Genomic DNA, 16,616 nt, shown 5'->3' on the forward strand with positions numbered 1-16,616 from the left:
AATTAAATTGAATGAAATTTAAACAACATTTTTTTAACGATGGTCCAGTTAATAGTATTTTAAACAACAATTTTAAAAACAAAAAATTGGGCGGGAAATAGTTTTAAAAAATAAGGTGACATGAAACTCTCACAACACATCATCAACAATTAAAATACATCATTCTCAATTAATTTAAAATTAGTTGAATCCGATTGTATAATGGATCCCGCCATTACATATTGTTTCCATTCATTAATCATAAAAAATGTCTTTGAATATCAATAGTCATTCAGGATCAAGAAATCACTCGCGTAATCCCTCACCAATGGTGCCACCAACTTCGATATTGAAGAAGGCTGTGATTCCTCCGAATAATTCGGCACAGAATAGTGTCACAATTAATATGTCAAAGAATGAAACAAAGAGTACAAGTTTTAAATGTTGTTGGTGCATGGATATTTTGAAAGAACCTATTCAATTATCGAGCACGTGTTCTCATTATGGATGTGCCAGATGTATCAATCTGTTATTGAATTTTGAAAAGTTGAAACGTTGTTGTGATAAATAGTTGAGAATAGGAAACCTTATGAGATACCATGTCCTTGTTGTCCCAATAGATTGTCATTGTTGTATGATAAGGTACATTCAGATCCTTCGGTATTTGAGCAGAACCAGGAGGGCTATTATTCTACATTTAACAGTGCTCGATCAGATGGATTTGGCGGTGAAAAGATTAATCCTTACCTATTTACTCTTATTGATGAAGAGTTTAAATCACTCGCAGATGAGTATGGTAATACAGAATTGGAAGGTAGAATGTGTGCCAATTGCGAGACTACTCTAGCTACTTGCCAATGTGAAACATGTAAATTTATTCTTTGTGGTGAGTGTTTTGCCTCCATTCATGACCAAAAGTTATTGAGCTCACACAAAAAGGCTGATCTAAGGCCTGGAAATTATATTCCTATTAATGAAAAATGTATGAAACATGGAAAGGATTTGGATTTATTTTGTATGAACGATAATGAGAAAGTTTGCAGTTTATGTGCCATATCTGAAACTCACAAAAATCATCAGTGTATTCCTGTAAACGAGCATATTTCACACTTACACGATGATTTGAGGGTTCAAGCTGAACATCTATTTGCAGATGATGATTCAGCCATTCATAATGAAATTAGTAATATTACCAGTTTTTTACAACATGCAAATGATTACTATGTACAGTCTAAGAATTTTATTGAGGAAAACTTTGGAAAAATTGAAGCAGCACTAAAAAAGAGAAAGGAAGGCTTGTTGAACACAGCTTTAAAAACTTACAAAAATCCCAACATGGAAGAAAAGGTTAAATTGCTGAAAACATTCTCCTTCTCTGGTTGGAGAGATTCTATTGCACGATTTTCACGAAAGCTCAATGAAGAAGACAAGATTAATCAAACATCTAAACGATTGGAATTCATTGAAAATCATCTCACCATTGATCACATGTTGAACTCGGGAGATATCATACCTGGTAATAATTTGGAATCTAGTCAAGAAGATAATGCTTATTCCAGATCTCAAACACCAATGTTGGAGGATGGTATTGTTTCAGATATTATCAATATGATTGAAATGATTACGATATCAAAAGATGAACATGCTCAAAATCAAGAAAATATCAAACATGATAAGAAATTCAAATCAATAATCGGAGACATGATGCACCAAAATGAAAATTCAATACGAAAGTCCATTTCCATCACTTGTTTGAGCTCTAAAAAACGATTAGGATCTACGCAATAATCTCATTCAATCATTATTTGCATTCTTTCAATAAAGTATAATATTAGGGATGTAAATTGATCTCCGATCCTTTATTTACAGAGATATCACAATAGTGATTCAAATTTTCTAATAAAAGTTTTGATCGATTTGAGTTCCACAAATGTTTGTTGTTCCTTGGAATTGCTTAATGCTTGGGTGACTAAAAGATTTGAATTGTAAAAATACGAATTAAATAAAAAGAATACTTACCTCCATCCTCCAAAAGATTGGAAGTTATCAAATGATGCATTGTTATCATAGTAAGCCCACCATAATTGCAAATTGGAGAAGGCAGTAGAACCACAAGTAATTGGTTGCCATTGAGAATGAGAAGAATAGATGTGAACTGGATAACCTGTAGCTCTACCAGCATTAACCATTCTAGAGATAAAGTTAACATTGGTTTGACAATTATTAGTCCAGTATTGAGGACCTTCAATATCGAGCCAAATTTGACCAAAGGTTGCACCATTACTCTTGATAAAGTTGACAGTATTTTGAACTTGAGCAGCAGCATCTTCATTAATATTTGGGAAGATGTAAATATCAACATATTTAATACCAGCAGCCTTGGCACGATTGATGTCATTAGCAACATATGGATTGACACGTCCAGTTGATAATTGAGCTTGAATAATAGCAAATTCACGTCCAGATTGCTTTAAACAATTCCAAGAACTTTGAGAAACATCTCCTTGGAAATACGACAAATCAAGACCCAATGTAGCATTGGCAACAGAGGCAGCAAATGCCATCATCAAAACCAAACCAACAATCACAGAGCAGTATCTCTTCATTTTTTTTAATTGTTAGTTGTTTGATTTGTAACATCAGATGATTGCTTTATTGCTTTTCATAAGATGATTGCAATCATGTTATCTTCCTGATGAAGATCAGCTGGCTGCCTCCAACAGACAAAAATTCAACTCATTGGACAACGATGATGATCATAAAAGTTTAATGTGGCTTGTTTTGTGTGGCGTTTAATGTCCTATCGGAATGAATCCATTTGGTAGACAATTATTTTCGTTATAGTAATCAGGAATGATGGTTCCTTTCTCTTTACAAAGTTGCTGTTGTTAGCAAAGAAATAGGATTGTTCAATTCATTGTTTGGAAATTTCCAAGTTGTATTATTAAACGTTTTTGTTCATGTAATTAGCGCCATATTGACCGTTACATATTTTTTAAATATTCAAATTTTTTTAAAAAAACAATTTCAAACAAATAGGATGAAAAGGAATAATTGTATTATTGGCAATTTTGGCGGATGATAATAGTGCATACCCGTGATACTTTTCAGGTCCATACAACAAGTGGTGCAAAATTGGTTTAGATAGTGAATAAGTGGTAAAGTAATGGCAAAAAATTGGTGGAATTTTCAGAAAACAAAATGTTCAAAGGCTCATACTACGAGAAGGTTCTTGATGAAGAGGAGAGTTTCAAACCAACAACAACACCATCATCACCATCAGAACAACATGAAGATGTAGATAGTACTTCTTCGGAGGAAAATAATATACTTCCACCAATGATATCATCTCCAATGGAAAAGAAGGAAAATATAACGGTTGATCGAATGGAAACAAAGGCTTGTTCGAAGGCTTGTTGTTCTTCATCATCATCATCGAAGGCTGGTTGCTCAGAGGAAGAAGAACAACACGAACATTCGGCAGTTAATAGTACTCACAAACATAGTAAAAGAGGAACGAAATCAAAGTTGATGTATGGAAAGAAGAAGATCAAAATTAGTCAACTGCAACATTTGACAAAACAACATGATGAACATCATCACGAAGAAGAAACGACGTCAGAAACAACAAACATTTGCGAGAAGTCAAGCTCTTCTAATTGTTGTTCTTATGGTTCTTGCTCAAAGGAAAAACAAAAAGAACCAAACAATGCAATTGTTTCAGATTGCTGTTCTTCAGGTTCCTGTTCCAAGAAAAGCAATGTTCCAGTTGAGAAGAAATCAACATGTACTTCTGGTTGTTGCCAGTCAGTATCAACTTCCACTGAGAGCAGAACAGAATTGAAATTGGATAATTTACTTCCTAATCACAAGTCTCTGCATTTGACTGTGAGAAATTTGCATTGTGCTGATTGTGCCAATATGGTTGAGGGAGTTTTAATTAAGAAGAATGGTATTCTGAATGCCAGAGTGAATAGTATGACAGATTCAGCTCATGTAGTATATGACGAATTAATTATACAAGAAACATTAATTGTAAAATCAATTCAAGACCTTGGATTTCCAACTAGTGTCTCTCTATTGAAAAACATTTCAAATTCTGATCAGGAAACTCTTACAACCATGTTCGAATTCAAACAGGAGTTACAAACACACAAAGTAGATGAATTAGTTAAGAGCATTGAAAAAGGGGATGGCATTATTCATACGGCCTATGATACATCGAGTTGTCTCCTCCAAGTGGCTTACAATCCTGATATTACAGGTACAAGAGATATTAAGAAAATGATTGAAACCATCGATTCGAGCCATATGTTTACAATTATGAGTGGTAGTAAAGCTAACGAGATTACCGATCAGAACAATAAGAATGAAATCAAAATATGGAGGAGAAACCTTATTGTTTCCTTCATTCTTAGTATTCCAGTCATATTTACAGCATTCATCTTTCCAATGATCAAACCAGTTGATGAATTTTTGAAGAAGGAATTCTTACAAGGCCTCAATAGTTATATTCTTATTGGATTTATTTTCTCAACACCAATCCAATTTTATTTTGGAAGACCATTGTACATGTCAGCTTACAGAGCTCTACGATATGCAAAAAAGCCAAACATGGATACACTTGTAATGCTGTCAACTACCACTGCTTATGTTTACTCGTTAGTGAGTACAATAATTGCAATGTTTGTTGAGACTTACAAGGCCGAAGCATTCTTTGAAACTTCGGCACTCTTGTTGACATTTATCATTTTGGGAAGGTAGGTTTTCTTACTTGTTATTAATTTTATTTATAATTACTATTAAGGTTTTTGGAAATACTTGCCAAAGGACAAACTTCGAGCATACTTACTTCCATTTTGAAACTCAGATGCACCAAAGCTTTTTTGATATTCAGAGGAAACTATGAAAGAATAACATGTCAAACCGAACTTGTAAATAATTCACATGCTGTAGAGGAAGAGGAGATTGATACTGATCTTGTTCAAAGAGGCGACATTTTAAAATGCCTTCCAGGTTCAAAAATTCCAACTGATGGAGTAGTGTTTTATGGCACTACATCGATTGATGAATCAATGATTAGGTAAGTTTTGAACCATAATTTAATTTGACATTATTCAACCATAATAGTGGTGAATCTATTCCAGTTAACAAGGATGTTGGAGATTTTGTTTATGGCAGTACAATCAATCAATTTGGAACAATCTATATCCGTGTAACAAAAACTAGTTCTGAAAATACTCTTTCTTCAATTGACAAATTAATTCACGAATCTCAAAATGCTAAAGTACCCATTCAAAGAATTGCTGATAATGTTAGTGCAGTGTTTGTACCTGTAATTATTGGTATTTCCTTATTGGCTTTTATTATTTGGATCAGTTTGTGTTATGCTGGAGTTTTGGAAACTGACCTGCATCCAATCACCTTTGCTTTACAGTTCTCTCTTGCAATTTTGGTAATTAGTTGTCCTTGTGCTATTAGTTTGGCAGCTCCAACAGCTGTGATGGTCGGTATCGCCAAAGGTGTTGAGTATGGTGTACTATTCAAGAATGGTGCTGTAATTGAGATGTGCCACAAGGTTAACACAGTCATATTTGACAAGACTGGTACCTTAACCAATGGAAAACCAGTTGTTACAGACGTGTTGCTTTTTGAGGGAGATGATTTGAAGCAATTCAAAGCAATTATAGGTTCTGCAGAGTTGGGAAGTGAACACGTTATTGGAAAGGCTATTTCAACACACGTAGAAAAGGAGGGAATAGCTATAGAACAACCTGTTGATTATCAAGCAGTTCCAGGAAAAGGATTAAAATGTACAGTCTATGGAAAACAAGTGATTGCAGGTAATTGCACTTGGATGAAGGACAATTCAATTGAAATTTCAGAAACACAACAAGAACAAATTTTAACTTTGGAGAATCAAGGAAAGACAATTGTTCACGTTGCAATCGATGGTTCTTTACATGGAATTGTTGCCCTCTCTGATACTCTCAAGGTGGAATCCAAACGAGTTATTGATGAATTGAAGAAGAAGAATGTGGAAATTTGGGTGGTTAGTGGAGACAACCAAGTCACAACTAGATATATCGCCAACCAATTAGGCATTGAGAATGTAATGGCCAATGTCCTTCCAGCCTACAAGAGAGAAAAAGTGCTTGAATTGCAACAAGGTAAAACTTCCAATGGTAAAAAGAGAGTTGTTGCAATGATTGGAGATGGTATCAATGATTCACCATCTCTAGCCCAAGCAGATGTTGGTTTTGCAATTGGATGTGGTTCAGATATTGCCTTAGAAACTGCGGATATCATTTTGGTAAAGAGTGATTTGAGAGATGTGCTTGTGGCTTTGGATTTGTCAAGGACTACTTTCAGAAGAATCAAACTCAACTTTTTATGGGCCTTCCTTTATAATGCTGTTGGTATTCCATTATCTGCTGGAGCATTCTATCCAATCCTTGGTATTGCAATTCCACCAGCTATTGCAGGATTATCTGAGATTTTCTCTTCCATTCCTGTAATTCTCTTCTCCTTACTTTTGAAATTCTACAAACCAAAGATTTATTAACAAAGAAATACAACACTTTTATTGTAAACTCACTGTCTGTTAAAGAGAATTGATCGCGCTAGGCTTAGTTGAGCTCAACTAACCTTTCTATTTTGATTGTAGTAATCTTGCGGTCCTGACATTGACTATTTGAAACGAAAAAAACTAAACAATGACCTCCACTATTTGTGAAGAAGAAACTAACCAAACGAATGTGGAGCAACAACTTTCAACTAGTAGTAGTATCAACAATACACCATTATCGGATACTGTGGAAACAAATCAGGGTGCTAATATAGGAGAAACCAAAAAGATGGGAGAAACTAATCATGCAAACAAACGCAAGTCTCAAAATCAGCACAAAAGAGAAGAAACTCCAATAATATACAAGGTGAAAACACCGGAAATTATATTATTCAACTCTCCCAAGATGGTGCTGGAAAGGATGAAAGTAGATGGTATTCGAAAGTCCAAGCTAACGGTTGACCAAATAATAATCCTCTCCTTGTTTGCTGGTTTATTCATCGGATTGGCTTGTGCTATGGCCATATTGATTGGAGGAAACGTTCCAGACCTAGAAGAAAAAAACCCAGGTCTCCAGAAACTTCTCTCCGGTGCGTAAGTTTTTCACACTTTCATTTTCATTTCACACACGAGATTCGAATAGTGTTTTTCCTATTGGATTGATTCTTATAGCCATGACTGGTTCTGAATTGTTTACTGGTAACGTTTTGGTCTTGTTAGTTGCCTTGTTTTCAAGAAAATGGAGAGCCAAAAAGTTTCTTCTTCAGTAAGTGAAATAGTTTGAAATTAATAATTGAAATTTTCAAAGATATACACAATTTTCAAAGAATTTGTTCGTGAGCTACTTGTTCAATTGCTTGGGAGCATTTCTATTTGCCTACTTTTTCGTGTATTTACCACAACCTTGCTGCTCTGCTTATTGGATTAAATACATACAGAACATGTCAGTTGCCAAAACGACAAAAACTTTTGGAAATTTAGTGTTATTGGCAATTATTTGTAACATGTTAGTGACTGTTTCTGTATTCTGCTGTAATGCAGCAACTACATTGGGAGGAAAATTTCTTGGCATTTGGTTTCCATTAATGACATTTGTTTGTTTAGGATTTGAACATAGCATTGCAAATGCTTTTTACATTCCTCTTGGCATGCTTGTAAGTAATTTTTCAATTAATTTATGAAAATTTATTGTAAACTCAATGTTAGTATGGAGCTAATGTAACAGGATATGATTTTCTTATTGGAAACTTACTACCTGTCACTATTGGAAATATAATTGGAGGAGCAATTATTAATGGATGTTTATTATATTATGTACATGATTTTAGAGTGAGACATCATAGAGCCATATTCAATTTTGCAGAGAAAATATGGGAAAAGATAAAGAAGAGGAAGGAAAATACAGAATCAAACACATCTTCATCTATTGAACTATCCGAAAGTAAAGAGAATATGGTCTAAATATTTGTACAATTTTGATTACAACAAGATTTTCAATTTTCATATGAAAGTTATTCAATAAACTTATCAATTTTGTCCACTAAATCTCTTATTTCAATTAAATCATTGAATATCTTCGAACAATCTATTGAATTCTTCAATGCCAAAATGTAAACTTCAACATTTGATCAACAATTTCAATAAGCGATTTCGAATAACTTTTTCAAAAAAAAATGTTACCTCCTCATCTCTTCAAATCTTCTGTTAATATCAAACCTGATCGTTCCAATTTTACATTGGAAAGGAATTATGATCTGATTCAGGAATCTCTGATGGAAAAACGTGAAATTTTAATTCCTGGCGAGGAAATTGAAATTGATTCACATGTTTATTGTGTTAATTTGTTTAAAGTAGCAAATTCGGGTGATGAAAATAAAGTAGTGGAAACAGTTGATGAAAAGATGAATTCGGGTGATGGAAAGGAATTGATTCGAAATAAGGATCATTTGTTCTTGGTTGACCATTTGTTGCATCAGGAAGAGTGTAAAGAAATATTAAAGAAGGAAGAATCGTTGGGTTTCGAATCAATTACTTCTGAATATCCGGTTGAGTATAGAAATAGCAAGAGAATTCTTTACAATGACAAGGAATTGGCTGCCAAGTTATGGAAAAGATTGAAAAAGTACATGATTGATTGTAATTTTATGAAACCTTATGGTTTAGACAGTGAAGGTTATTGGATTCCAATATCTGTAAACGAATGTATGAGATTGAGCAAGTATGAACCTGGAAATTATTTCAAACCTCATACTGATGGTCAATTTGTGAGAAATGATGATGAGAGAAGTATTTACACATTGATCATCTATTTGAATGATGGATTTGTTGGTGGCGAAACTAAATTCATGAGAAGAGTTGATCCTCTCGCTGAAAATGAAATGAAATTCAAGAATTTATGTGAAATTAGTCCCAAGATGGGAAGTGCATCTGTGTTTAATCATGATTTGTATCATCAGGGATGTCTAGTAACAGAGGGTGTGAAATACATTTTAAGAACTGAAATAATGTTCAAGAGAATTGACTCAGCTGAGCAATTAGTGACTAAACAAGATAATGATGAGATCTATAACAAAGTTATGGATCTTTTGCATGAAAGCGACCAACTGGAAAGGAAGGGGGACACTTACCAAGCAACCAAACGTTATATAAGTGCACAGGAATTATTGATCAAAAGTGGACATTCAACTTCAATGTTAATGAATCCAAAATTTCTTTCTAAAAGGAAAACTCTCAATGCTGAGAATTATTCAATGAAGAGCTCAATTTCTCGATTACCAGATGAGATTATCTCACATATTTGCAAATTTTTGAATGACTGGGAAATTTGCAAGCTCATTCTTCCACTCGACAGATATTTCAATGATATTGGACGAAACTCACCATTATGGGAATGGATGTATATGAAAAAATGGGGACATTCTATCACTAATTTACTGAAACAATTTCACTCAAGAAATATTGAGGAGCTTAGAAATCTCAATTCACAAGACAATACAAGCTCACTTGAAGAAACACCAACTGAGGAGCAGGATTGGTTCCATATTTATATCATGAAACGATATTTTGAAAAGGAGTTTGAACCAATTTGTGTGGATTTTGGTCCTGATATGTATTCCTTTACATATTTTGCAACCATTAATGGAGATATCGAAAGAGTTGTAACTAGACCCATAAAAGGGGCCACCAGACAGTAAGTAGAATATTTGTGAAACTTTCCAAGATCTTTTTGAAAATAGTGCAACCATCACTAAATTTTGCAGTTATATCTTACCAGATTATCATAATCAAAACTCTCGATCTCTGGCTGGAGCAGTTAAAATTCATGATTTAAATAATGGTGGCTATTCGAAATATGTTCAACCATTCGTCAACTTGCTTTACAAAAAATTGAACAAGAGTTGTCAAAGGAATCCGATTATTATCAGTTGTGGATCGAGTGAATTTATGAATTTCAATTCTTGGAAAGAAGTATTATTGGATTACATGGTAAGTATTTCACATTAGTTCATCAAATATATTCTGAAATCGTCTAGTTCAAGATTAAGATCCCAGCTGTTTGCGTGCTCCCAAGATGTTATCTATTAGCAATTTACTTTAATCTACCAACATGTCTAGTTATTGATGTTTTAAGTAATGCAGTTTATGTACATGCCATCATTCAAAATGACAAGGATCAAATTAGAACTGTCTATAAACCCATCACATCTAACAGGAACGTGTATCCTATAAGGCCAGCAGAGGATAAAAACTCATTCGAGGGGCCAATAATTAATGCCATTGACACCCTCTTGGATCAATTTTCAGATAATGCCAATCTGAAATCTCATTTAATGGAAAATATTATACTTTCTGGAATTATTGTTGAAAATTCTTACGAATTTAATTTCAGAAATCTTGGTGAAGAACCAAAATCAAAAAGAAAAGATTTGGAACGTAACGATATTCTCGAGGTATTCAACTCTCCAAATTCCAAATATCAAGTCAAATATCAAGCTAGTGGCGAAGAGGCCATTAAGGGAGCTCAACAATTTTCTAAAATTCCAAACTTTAAGGATTATTGCACTTATTGGTTCGATTGTGAGAAGTTTGTCAAGCAATTCGATGCATTTGAGTAAATGATGAATTCATTAGTAAGGTATTTACACTTTATCGTCATGCTGCTGCTGCTGTGGTTGTGGAGGTGCTTGTGGTGAGGGAATATATATTGTGGTTGGTGCCTCATTATCACATGTTGATTTTCTATAATTCATTGAGTATTGAATGGATTCGTTTGATTCGAATTGTTGATTGGAAATATTTGGATTGACCATTCCATGATTATTCGTCATTGCTAATTCAGATTCGTTGTGATTGTAATATTGTAAACTTGCATCTGATGTGTTGTTGGTACCAGCAACAATATTACTTTGAAAATTATTGTAATAGATGGGCTGTTGTTGATTAGGTGGAATGACAGTTGCATTATTTGGAGGATATTGATAATAATTCATCATCATTGGATTCGGTTGACTAAAATAATAACGGTTTACAAAACCTGTATTTTCAATAATCATAGGATGTTGCTGCACTGTTTCGCCTGTTTCTAATTGCATCACAGAAACATTTGCCAAACCAATTTCACTTCCAGTATTCATTGCAGCCATCTTTCTTCTCTGAATAATCATTCGAATAGACAATAGAATAAACAAAACACCCATCACCAACAAAATACCAGCTGATGCACCCAGAGGAATCATAATCGAATCATAAACTGGACAATTATCTTGTTTCGGTTGCTTTACACAAGTTGCCATCAAGACTCCCAACACCAAACATGCAATCAACTCTGCAATTGCAATCAAACTGAAAACTCCACCCAAAATCAGAAGTGTTTTTGGATTATTTCTAGAACTGCCACCTGAAACTCGTAGAACTCCACCACTTGGCCTTCCAGTTGTGGTATGGAGATTAGTTCTGTGGTTTCGTCTTGAGAATGCACTTCTTGAGGGAGTGTGGTGATGAGTTCTGTGTCCAACACCACCTGTCCTTCTGGCTCCGTGTGATCTATTGCCTCCACTTCTGCCACTTCTGCCACTTCTTCCTTTGGCCATTTTTTTGATTTTGATTTTGACACAAAATATCTATTTTTCAAATGTCAACACTTTGATTACATGAGTTCTACTTGAACTTATGTTGTTTTTAGAGAAGTTTTTAATATTAAGACAACATATTAGATTCTGTGTTTGAGGACATGGTTGTTGGTTATTATTGTTCGAGCCAGAGCTCGAAGTCAAAAAGTTTGTTTTTCAGAACAAAAAAAAACTTGGAAAGAAGTATTGCAAATTTTCTCTTTGGATTTTCTAAACGGTTGTTTCAAAACTTAGAATGTGCCAAATCATGATGAGGAGTACTAGTTTCGAAGAAGAAGAGGAAACATCTGATGAGGAACAACAAGAACATACCAGTCCTATTCATGCTGATGAAGAAGAAACTGCTGAACAAAGTTCCTCCGAAGATGAAGAAGAAGAAATTATGCTAGCAGAAGATGACGATTTATTAACCCAACAGAATAATCACCATCAGCATCACCCTAACGAAGAAGAAGAAGAAGAGGATTTAAATAATCAACAAGAAGAAGCAGCACCAATTATTGAAGAAGAACAGGAGGATGAAGATTCCGATTCAACTAAATTATCATCACCTGTTATTAGTACTCATCATAATAATCAACACAACACATCTACAGCTAATAGCAGTAGTGGTGCTGCTGAGGAATCCATTCAAATTGATGAAGATGATTTAGAGACGCTGAGAAGGGATGATCATATGGAAAATGGTCTTTTGGAATGCGATGAGGAGATGGACTACTTGTTGAATGATGAGAAGATCATGATGCCACAAACACCTCTGCTCATTAATAATGATAATTTTACGACGCCAAATAGTGCTGGATCTGTAACTGTGGCTATGCCTTTTTTGGATGATGTGGATGGTTGTGTGGAATCAAAACCATTGAATGAGAACGAAATAGAGTGTAAATTAGAATGTAATATAGTAACAACAGAGGAAGTATCAGAGAAAGAAAATGTAGAATTGGCCACTGAGAGCTCAGTTCTACAGATGAATCAGCCAATTGCACATAACTCTGAGAGTTTAATCGAGAATCGTCAAACAATTTCTATTGCAGATGAGCAAATGAATGTTTTAGTGATGGAAGATGATCAGATTGTTGTGAATCAAGAAGTAATAGAGAAACCATCTCTAATTCAACAACAGGAAACCCAACCAAATAACACAGATATCATCTCATCAATTAATTTGGATGAAGATTTAGATATTGAAATGATTAATGACTTCCTGCAATCAGAAAAGGGAGCCGATTTGTGTGAAGAACATTCAAAGGAAAATTCCCCTCATGGAGACTCTATCAGTAATCAGAGTATGAATGATTCTTGGAATACCAATTACACCACCGATAGTTTAGGTTCAACAATGCACCATCGACAACCAATGCAAGGTTGTACTCCATTGATATCGAGAAAGAACTTTAATCATCATGCTCAAAGTATTCCACTGGAAGACTTGCTGCAAAATTATGATCATCGAATTGAGTACTCTACATTGGAAATGCTTATTAAGGAGCTTGAGGGAATAGGTGTTTATACAGTCAATAGTTTACCGCTAGTGCCAAAGAAACATATAATGGCTCTTCCAGGTATGGATGATAGATTGTATGAAAATTTGATGGATTCTGCTCAAAGCTTGGATCCTTCTCAATCCTTTGGATTTTCCACAGCAACACAATTTCTGCACGAGTTTCACACCAAAAGATACAAGGTCACTACTGGATGCACTGCTTTTGATGAGTTGATTGGTGGTGGTTTTGAATCCTCCTCAGTGAGTGAACTTTTTGGAGAGTCTAGCTGTGGTAAAACTCAAGTGTGTTTCACACTCTGTTTAACTGCACAACTACCACTAACTGAAGATGGTCCCTCTGGAAAGGTTTTGTACGTGGATACAATGGGAACATTTAATCCGAGTAGAATTCAGAGTATTGCAGAAAGATTTTCTAAAGATGATGAGAGAATGACCACCCTCTTCATGAATAATATTTTGAAAGAAAGAATTTATACATCAGATCAATTATTTTCAAATCTCAATAGAATTACAACTCTTTTGAAAAGTAATAAGGGAAAACCATTCAAATTGATTATTGTTGATAGTGCTGTCAGTGTTTTCAGGTCTGAATATAAGGGAAAGGATGAAATCAACATTCGTCAACAATACTTGTTAAAATATTTGGATTCTCTGAACAAACTAGCTGAACAATTTAATATTGCCATAGTAATTACCAATCAAGTTATGGACACATTCGATAAGCCACTAATGTACTCACCTTACAAACAAAATACTTCATCTACCATTAAACCAGTTGGAGGACATATTATGGGTCACACCATTCCAACAAGAATCCAACTTTGTAGAGAGAAGCAGAAGAGAATTGCCAAAGTATTTAAATCTTCAACCAGGCCAGAAGGTGTCTGCAACTTTTCAATACAAGCAACAGGTATAACAGATTATGAAGATGTAGACTAGATTTATCTTTTGGTTATTGCCAATCTGAACTCAAAACCTTTTCTCCAAATAACCATACTTAATCTTTCTTAGATCACCTCTTGGGATCATCTTTGTTTTGATTAATCTTTGGAAGGTTATTCAAGTAAGCAACAATCTCTGGTACCAATTTTTCTAGTGCTTCCCCTCTAAATAAATTGCATTCTTTGAATAGATTTCTGATAAGTATTGGTCGCTGAGAAAGTAAGTGTTTAGAATATAGATAATCACTAATTCTGTCGGTAAAAATGATTCGTCAAAAAACAGCATATTTTCCATAGTTATGGACTTCCTAACTTGACCATCTGAACTAGCTGATCATATCTAATTTTTTATTGAAATACAGCCCGGTAATGACACTCTTACATTTTTCTCTTCCAACGTCCTTAATAATGTATTTCTTTGCTTTTTAGGTAATTTTCCTCTGTTTTTCCTATTAGCTCAATATTAAAGCAATTTCAATAATATCCATTTTTCATTTCATTTGGCAAATAAGGATAACTTTTAGGATCCAAAGCAACCAACTTTTTAACAATTTTCTTATCTGATAAAACCTCTCCAAAAAAGAGATCGTCTTTTTCAGGGTGTTGTTTAGCTCTGTTTCTTAATCCTCCATAGAGAATCGAACTTGTCACTCTCTATCACTATTGATCTCTTATCGATCGTCCAGTATGTAGTAATACCACTAACCATCACAGTCCTCGTTGTTTTAATTGCTGGCTTCCTGTGGGCTCTAATTATTCAATTAATCAAATAATAATAATAAATTGTAAAAGAAAATAAAAATCAATTTAAAAAAAAATGTCTTCTTAGGGAACAAGGATTTTGTTGAAGATGCACACAAGTGGCAACAAATTATGGAAGTTGTAAAGGATATGCAGCTTCCATTCTAATGAATTATGTAAAATGAAACCTTCTAAAAACAATTCAATTTTTTAAATTCAAATAATTATCAAAAAAATGATACGAAACGACAAGTATCTACCAATCGAGCTAGGTGATCCAATTTCCAAGTTATGGTTATTCAAACACAATTTAAAACTTTATGATATTTGTCCCTTGTTGTTGGGATCAGAAAATGCCTTGACACACTCTCCGATCTTATTTTTCTGTAGAGGTTTGTTTCAAATGTTTAGAAGAAACTAACAAAATGTCATATTATAAAAGAAACCATGTTTATTTTGAAATTATCGAGCGTGATAAACTCATGGAATAATGACAAATCAACACACTGTGAAATTGTAGAAGAATTGATCTGGGAAGAAATCATTCCAAATAATGTAATGAAACCACCTGTGGACCAATACTCATCTTGCTATGACAAACTCTCTCAATTTATTTACTTATTGGGTGGAAGTGGCAACTTGTGGAAATTTGATTTGAAAACCAAGACATGGGCTAATATTGTAACTGTTAGGGAAATACCAATAAATCAAACTGGTCATTCAATCATGTATACTAATGGAAAGTTGTATGTTTATGGAGGAAAGTATATGGGCTATTCATGTCTGAATGATTTTTATGAGCTAGATTTGCAGACTAAAGTGTGGAAAGAACTGAAATATGAAAGTGTTAAACGGTCAGGCTCTAGCATGAACTCTTATTTTTCTAACACTAATGGGTTTAGTATATATAATTTGGAGAAGAGGAAGTGGTCAGGATGTTTTCATATTTTTCACAACTTTAATTTCAATACTAGAATGTGGAATAGCAAATCATATCAATCATATAACTACTATGATCCAATTTGCATTTGTTGGCAAGATTCTACAAGATTCAACAATATATTGAACAATAGTTTTTACATTCTTTATCAGGATTCTGGATATTTTGATTCAGAAAACGAGGTCTATGTACATGGAGAGAACCAATATTTATATGAGTTTGATGGAGATAGGGAACAACTAATTACTCACCCAGTTTCGAAAGAATTGAATTATCGCTTGAAAGGAGGGGCATTTATGAAAATGTTCAATAATACCATAATTGTGATTGGTTCAAGTGAATTATATCTTTTAAAAGTTAAAGAGAAATCTACAAATAATTTGGATTTTTTCCTTAATAATCTAAAAGCAAGAAAGAACTTTGTGGATTTGTCATTTATTTACACTCATTAATAAGGCAAAGGAAATGGGTTTCTACCACCGCTTCTCTCAACAACAATTTGAGGAACGAACTTGTTTGGTATAGTTTTCAGTTAGATCAAACTGAAAAAGTTTATTTGAAGAAAATGAACAACTGATCTAGACAATAGAGCTCTTCCAAAAAATCCAAATTTTCATATCATCTTTGATTTCATTGTAATAGATTGATCTTTCCGTCATCATAAAAGAACAGAAAAAAAAATATCAACAACAACCTATTAAATGATCGTCTTTGATTTTATTGCCGATTTGATCTATGAAAAAGTCTTTCGATTTTTCTATTCAATTTATGATAATTTCCGACCACAGAAAAAGTTTTATTGCTATTCTTT

General features: G+C 33.9%; 8 protein-coding genes across 8 annotated transcripts; 6 read left to right on the forward strand and 2 right to left on the reverse strand.

The window, feature by feature from the left end:
* Positions 1 to 247: 247 nt before the first annotated feature.
* NAEGRDRAFT_73778 (uncharacterized protein) lies at positions 248 to 550 on the forward strand (the record flags this gene model as incomplete). The annotated part of the gene is made up of 1 exon (XM_002671151.1): positions 248 to 550. The coding sequence occupies one exon, from the start codon at positions 248 to 250 to the stop codon at positions 548 to 550; it is 303 nt and encodes a 100-aa protein (XP_002671197.1).
* Positions 551 to 707: 157 nt separating this feature from the next.
* On the forward strand, positions 708 to 1,767 carry NAEGRDRAFT_81611 (uncharacterized protein; the record flags this gene model as incomplete). The annotated part of the gene is made up of 1 exon (XM_002671152.1): positions 708 to 1,767. The coding sequence occupies exon 1, from the start codon at positions 799 to 801 to the stop codon at positions 1,765 to 1,767; it is 969 nt and encodes a 322-aa protein (XP_002671198.1). The 5' UTR covers positions 708 to 798.
* A 227-nt stretch (positions 1,768 to 1,994) lies between these two features.
* On the reverse strand, positions 1,995 to 2,585 carry NAEGRDRAFT_73780 (uncharacterized protein; the record flags this gene model as incomplete). The annotated part of the gene is made up of 1 exon (XM_002671222.1): positions 1,995 to 2,585. One exon carries the CDS (start codon positions 2,583 to 2,585, stop codon positions 1,995 to 1,997), a length of 591 nt encoding a protein of 196 aa, XP_002671268.1.
* A 595-nt stretch (positions 2,586 to 3,180) lies between these two features.
* Positions 3,181 to 6,569, forward strand: NAEGRDRAFT_81612 (uncharacterized protein; the record flags this gene model as incomplete). Its single annotated transcript, XM_002671153.1, has 3 exons — positions 3,181 to 4,739; positions 4,787 to 5,062; positions 5,110 to 6,569. The coding sequence occupies 3 exons, from the start codon at positions 3,181 to 3,183 to the stop codon at positions 6,542 to 6,544; spliced, it is 3,270 nt and encodes a 1,089-aa protein (XP_002671199.1). The 3' UTR covers positions 6,545 to 6,569.
* Positions 6,570 to 6,695: 126 nt separating this feature from the next.
* Positions 6,696 to 8,008, forward strand: NAEGRDRAFT_73782 (uncharacterized protein; the record flags this gene model as incomplete). Its single annotated transcript, XM_002671154.1, has 4 exons — positions 6,696 to 7,141; positions 7,191 to 7,313; positions 7,356 to 7,701; positions 7,754 to 8,008. 4 exons carry the CDS (start codon positions 6,696 to 6,698, stop codon positions 8,006 to 8,008), a joined length of 1,170 nt encoding a protein of 389 aa, XP_002671200.1.
* A 212-nt stretch (positions 8,009 to 8,220) lies between these two features.
* NAEGRDRAFT_73783 (uncharacterized protein) lies at positions 8,221 to 9,741 on the forward strand (the record flags this gene model as incomplete). Its single annotated transcript, XM_002671155.1, has 1 exon — positions 8,221 to 9,741. The coding sequence occupies one exon, from the start codon at positions 8,221 to 8,223 to the stop codon at positions 9,739 to 9,741; it is 1,521 nt and encodes a 506-aa protein (XP_002671201.1).
* A 945-nt stretch (positions 9,742 to 10,686) lies between these two features.
* On the reverse strand, positions 10,687 to 11,637 carry NAEGRDRAFT_53048 (uncharacterized protein; the record flags this gene model as incomplete). The annotated part of the gene is made up of 1 exon (XM_002671223.1): positions 10,687 to 11,637. One exon carries the CDS (start codon positions 11,635 to 11,637, stop codon positions 10,687 to 10,689), a length of 951 nt encoding a protein of 316 aa, XP_002671269.1.
* Positions 11,638 to 11,859: 222 nt separating this feature from the next.
* NAEGRDRAFT_81613 (uncharacterized protein) lies at positions 11,860 to 16,257 on the forward strand (the record flags this gene model as incomplete). Its single annotated transcript, XM_002671156.1, has 5 exons — positions 11,860 to 13,241; positions 14,328 to 14,344; positions 15,119 to 15,257; positions 15,308 to 15,611; positions 15,840 to 16,257. Exons 1-5 carry the CDS (start codon positions 11,912 to 11,914, stop codon positions 16,255 to 16,257), a joined length of 2,208 nt encoding a protein of 735 aa, XP_002671202.1. The 5' UTR covers positions 11,860 to 11,911.
* Between the last annotated feature and the right edge of the window lie 359 nt (positions 16,258 to 16,616).

Source organism: Naegleria gruberi (assembly GCF_000004985.1).
Source record: "Naegleria gruberi genomic scaffold NAEGRscaffold_63, whole genome shotgun sequence".
Taxonomy (NCBI): Eukaryota; Heterolobosea; class Eutetramitea; order Acrasida; family Naegleriidae; genus Naegleria; species Naegleria gruberi.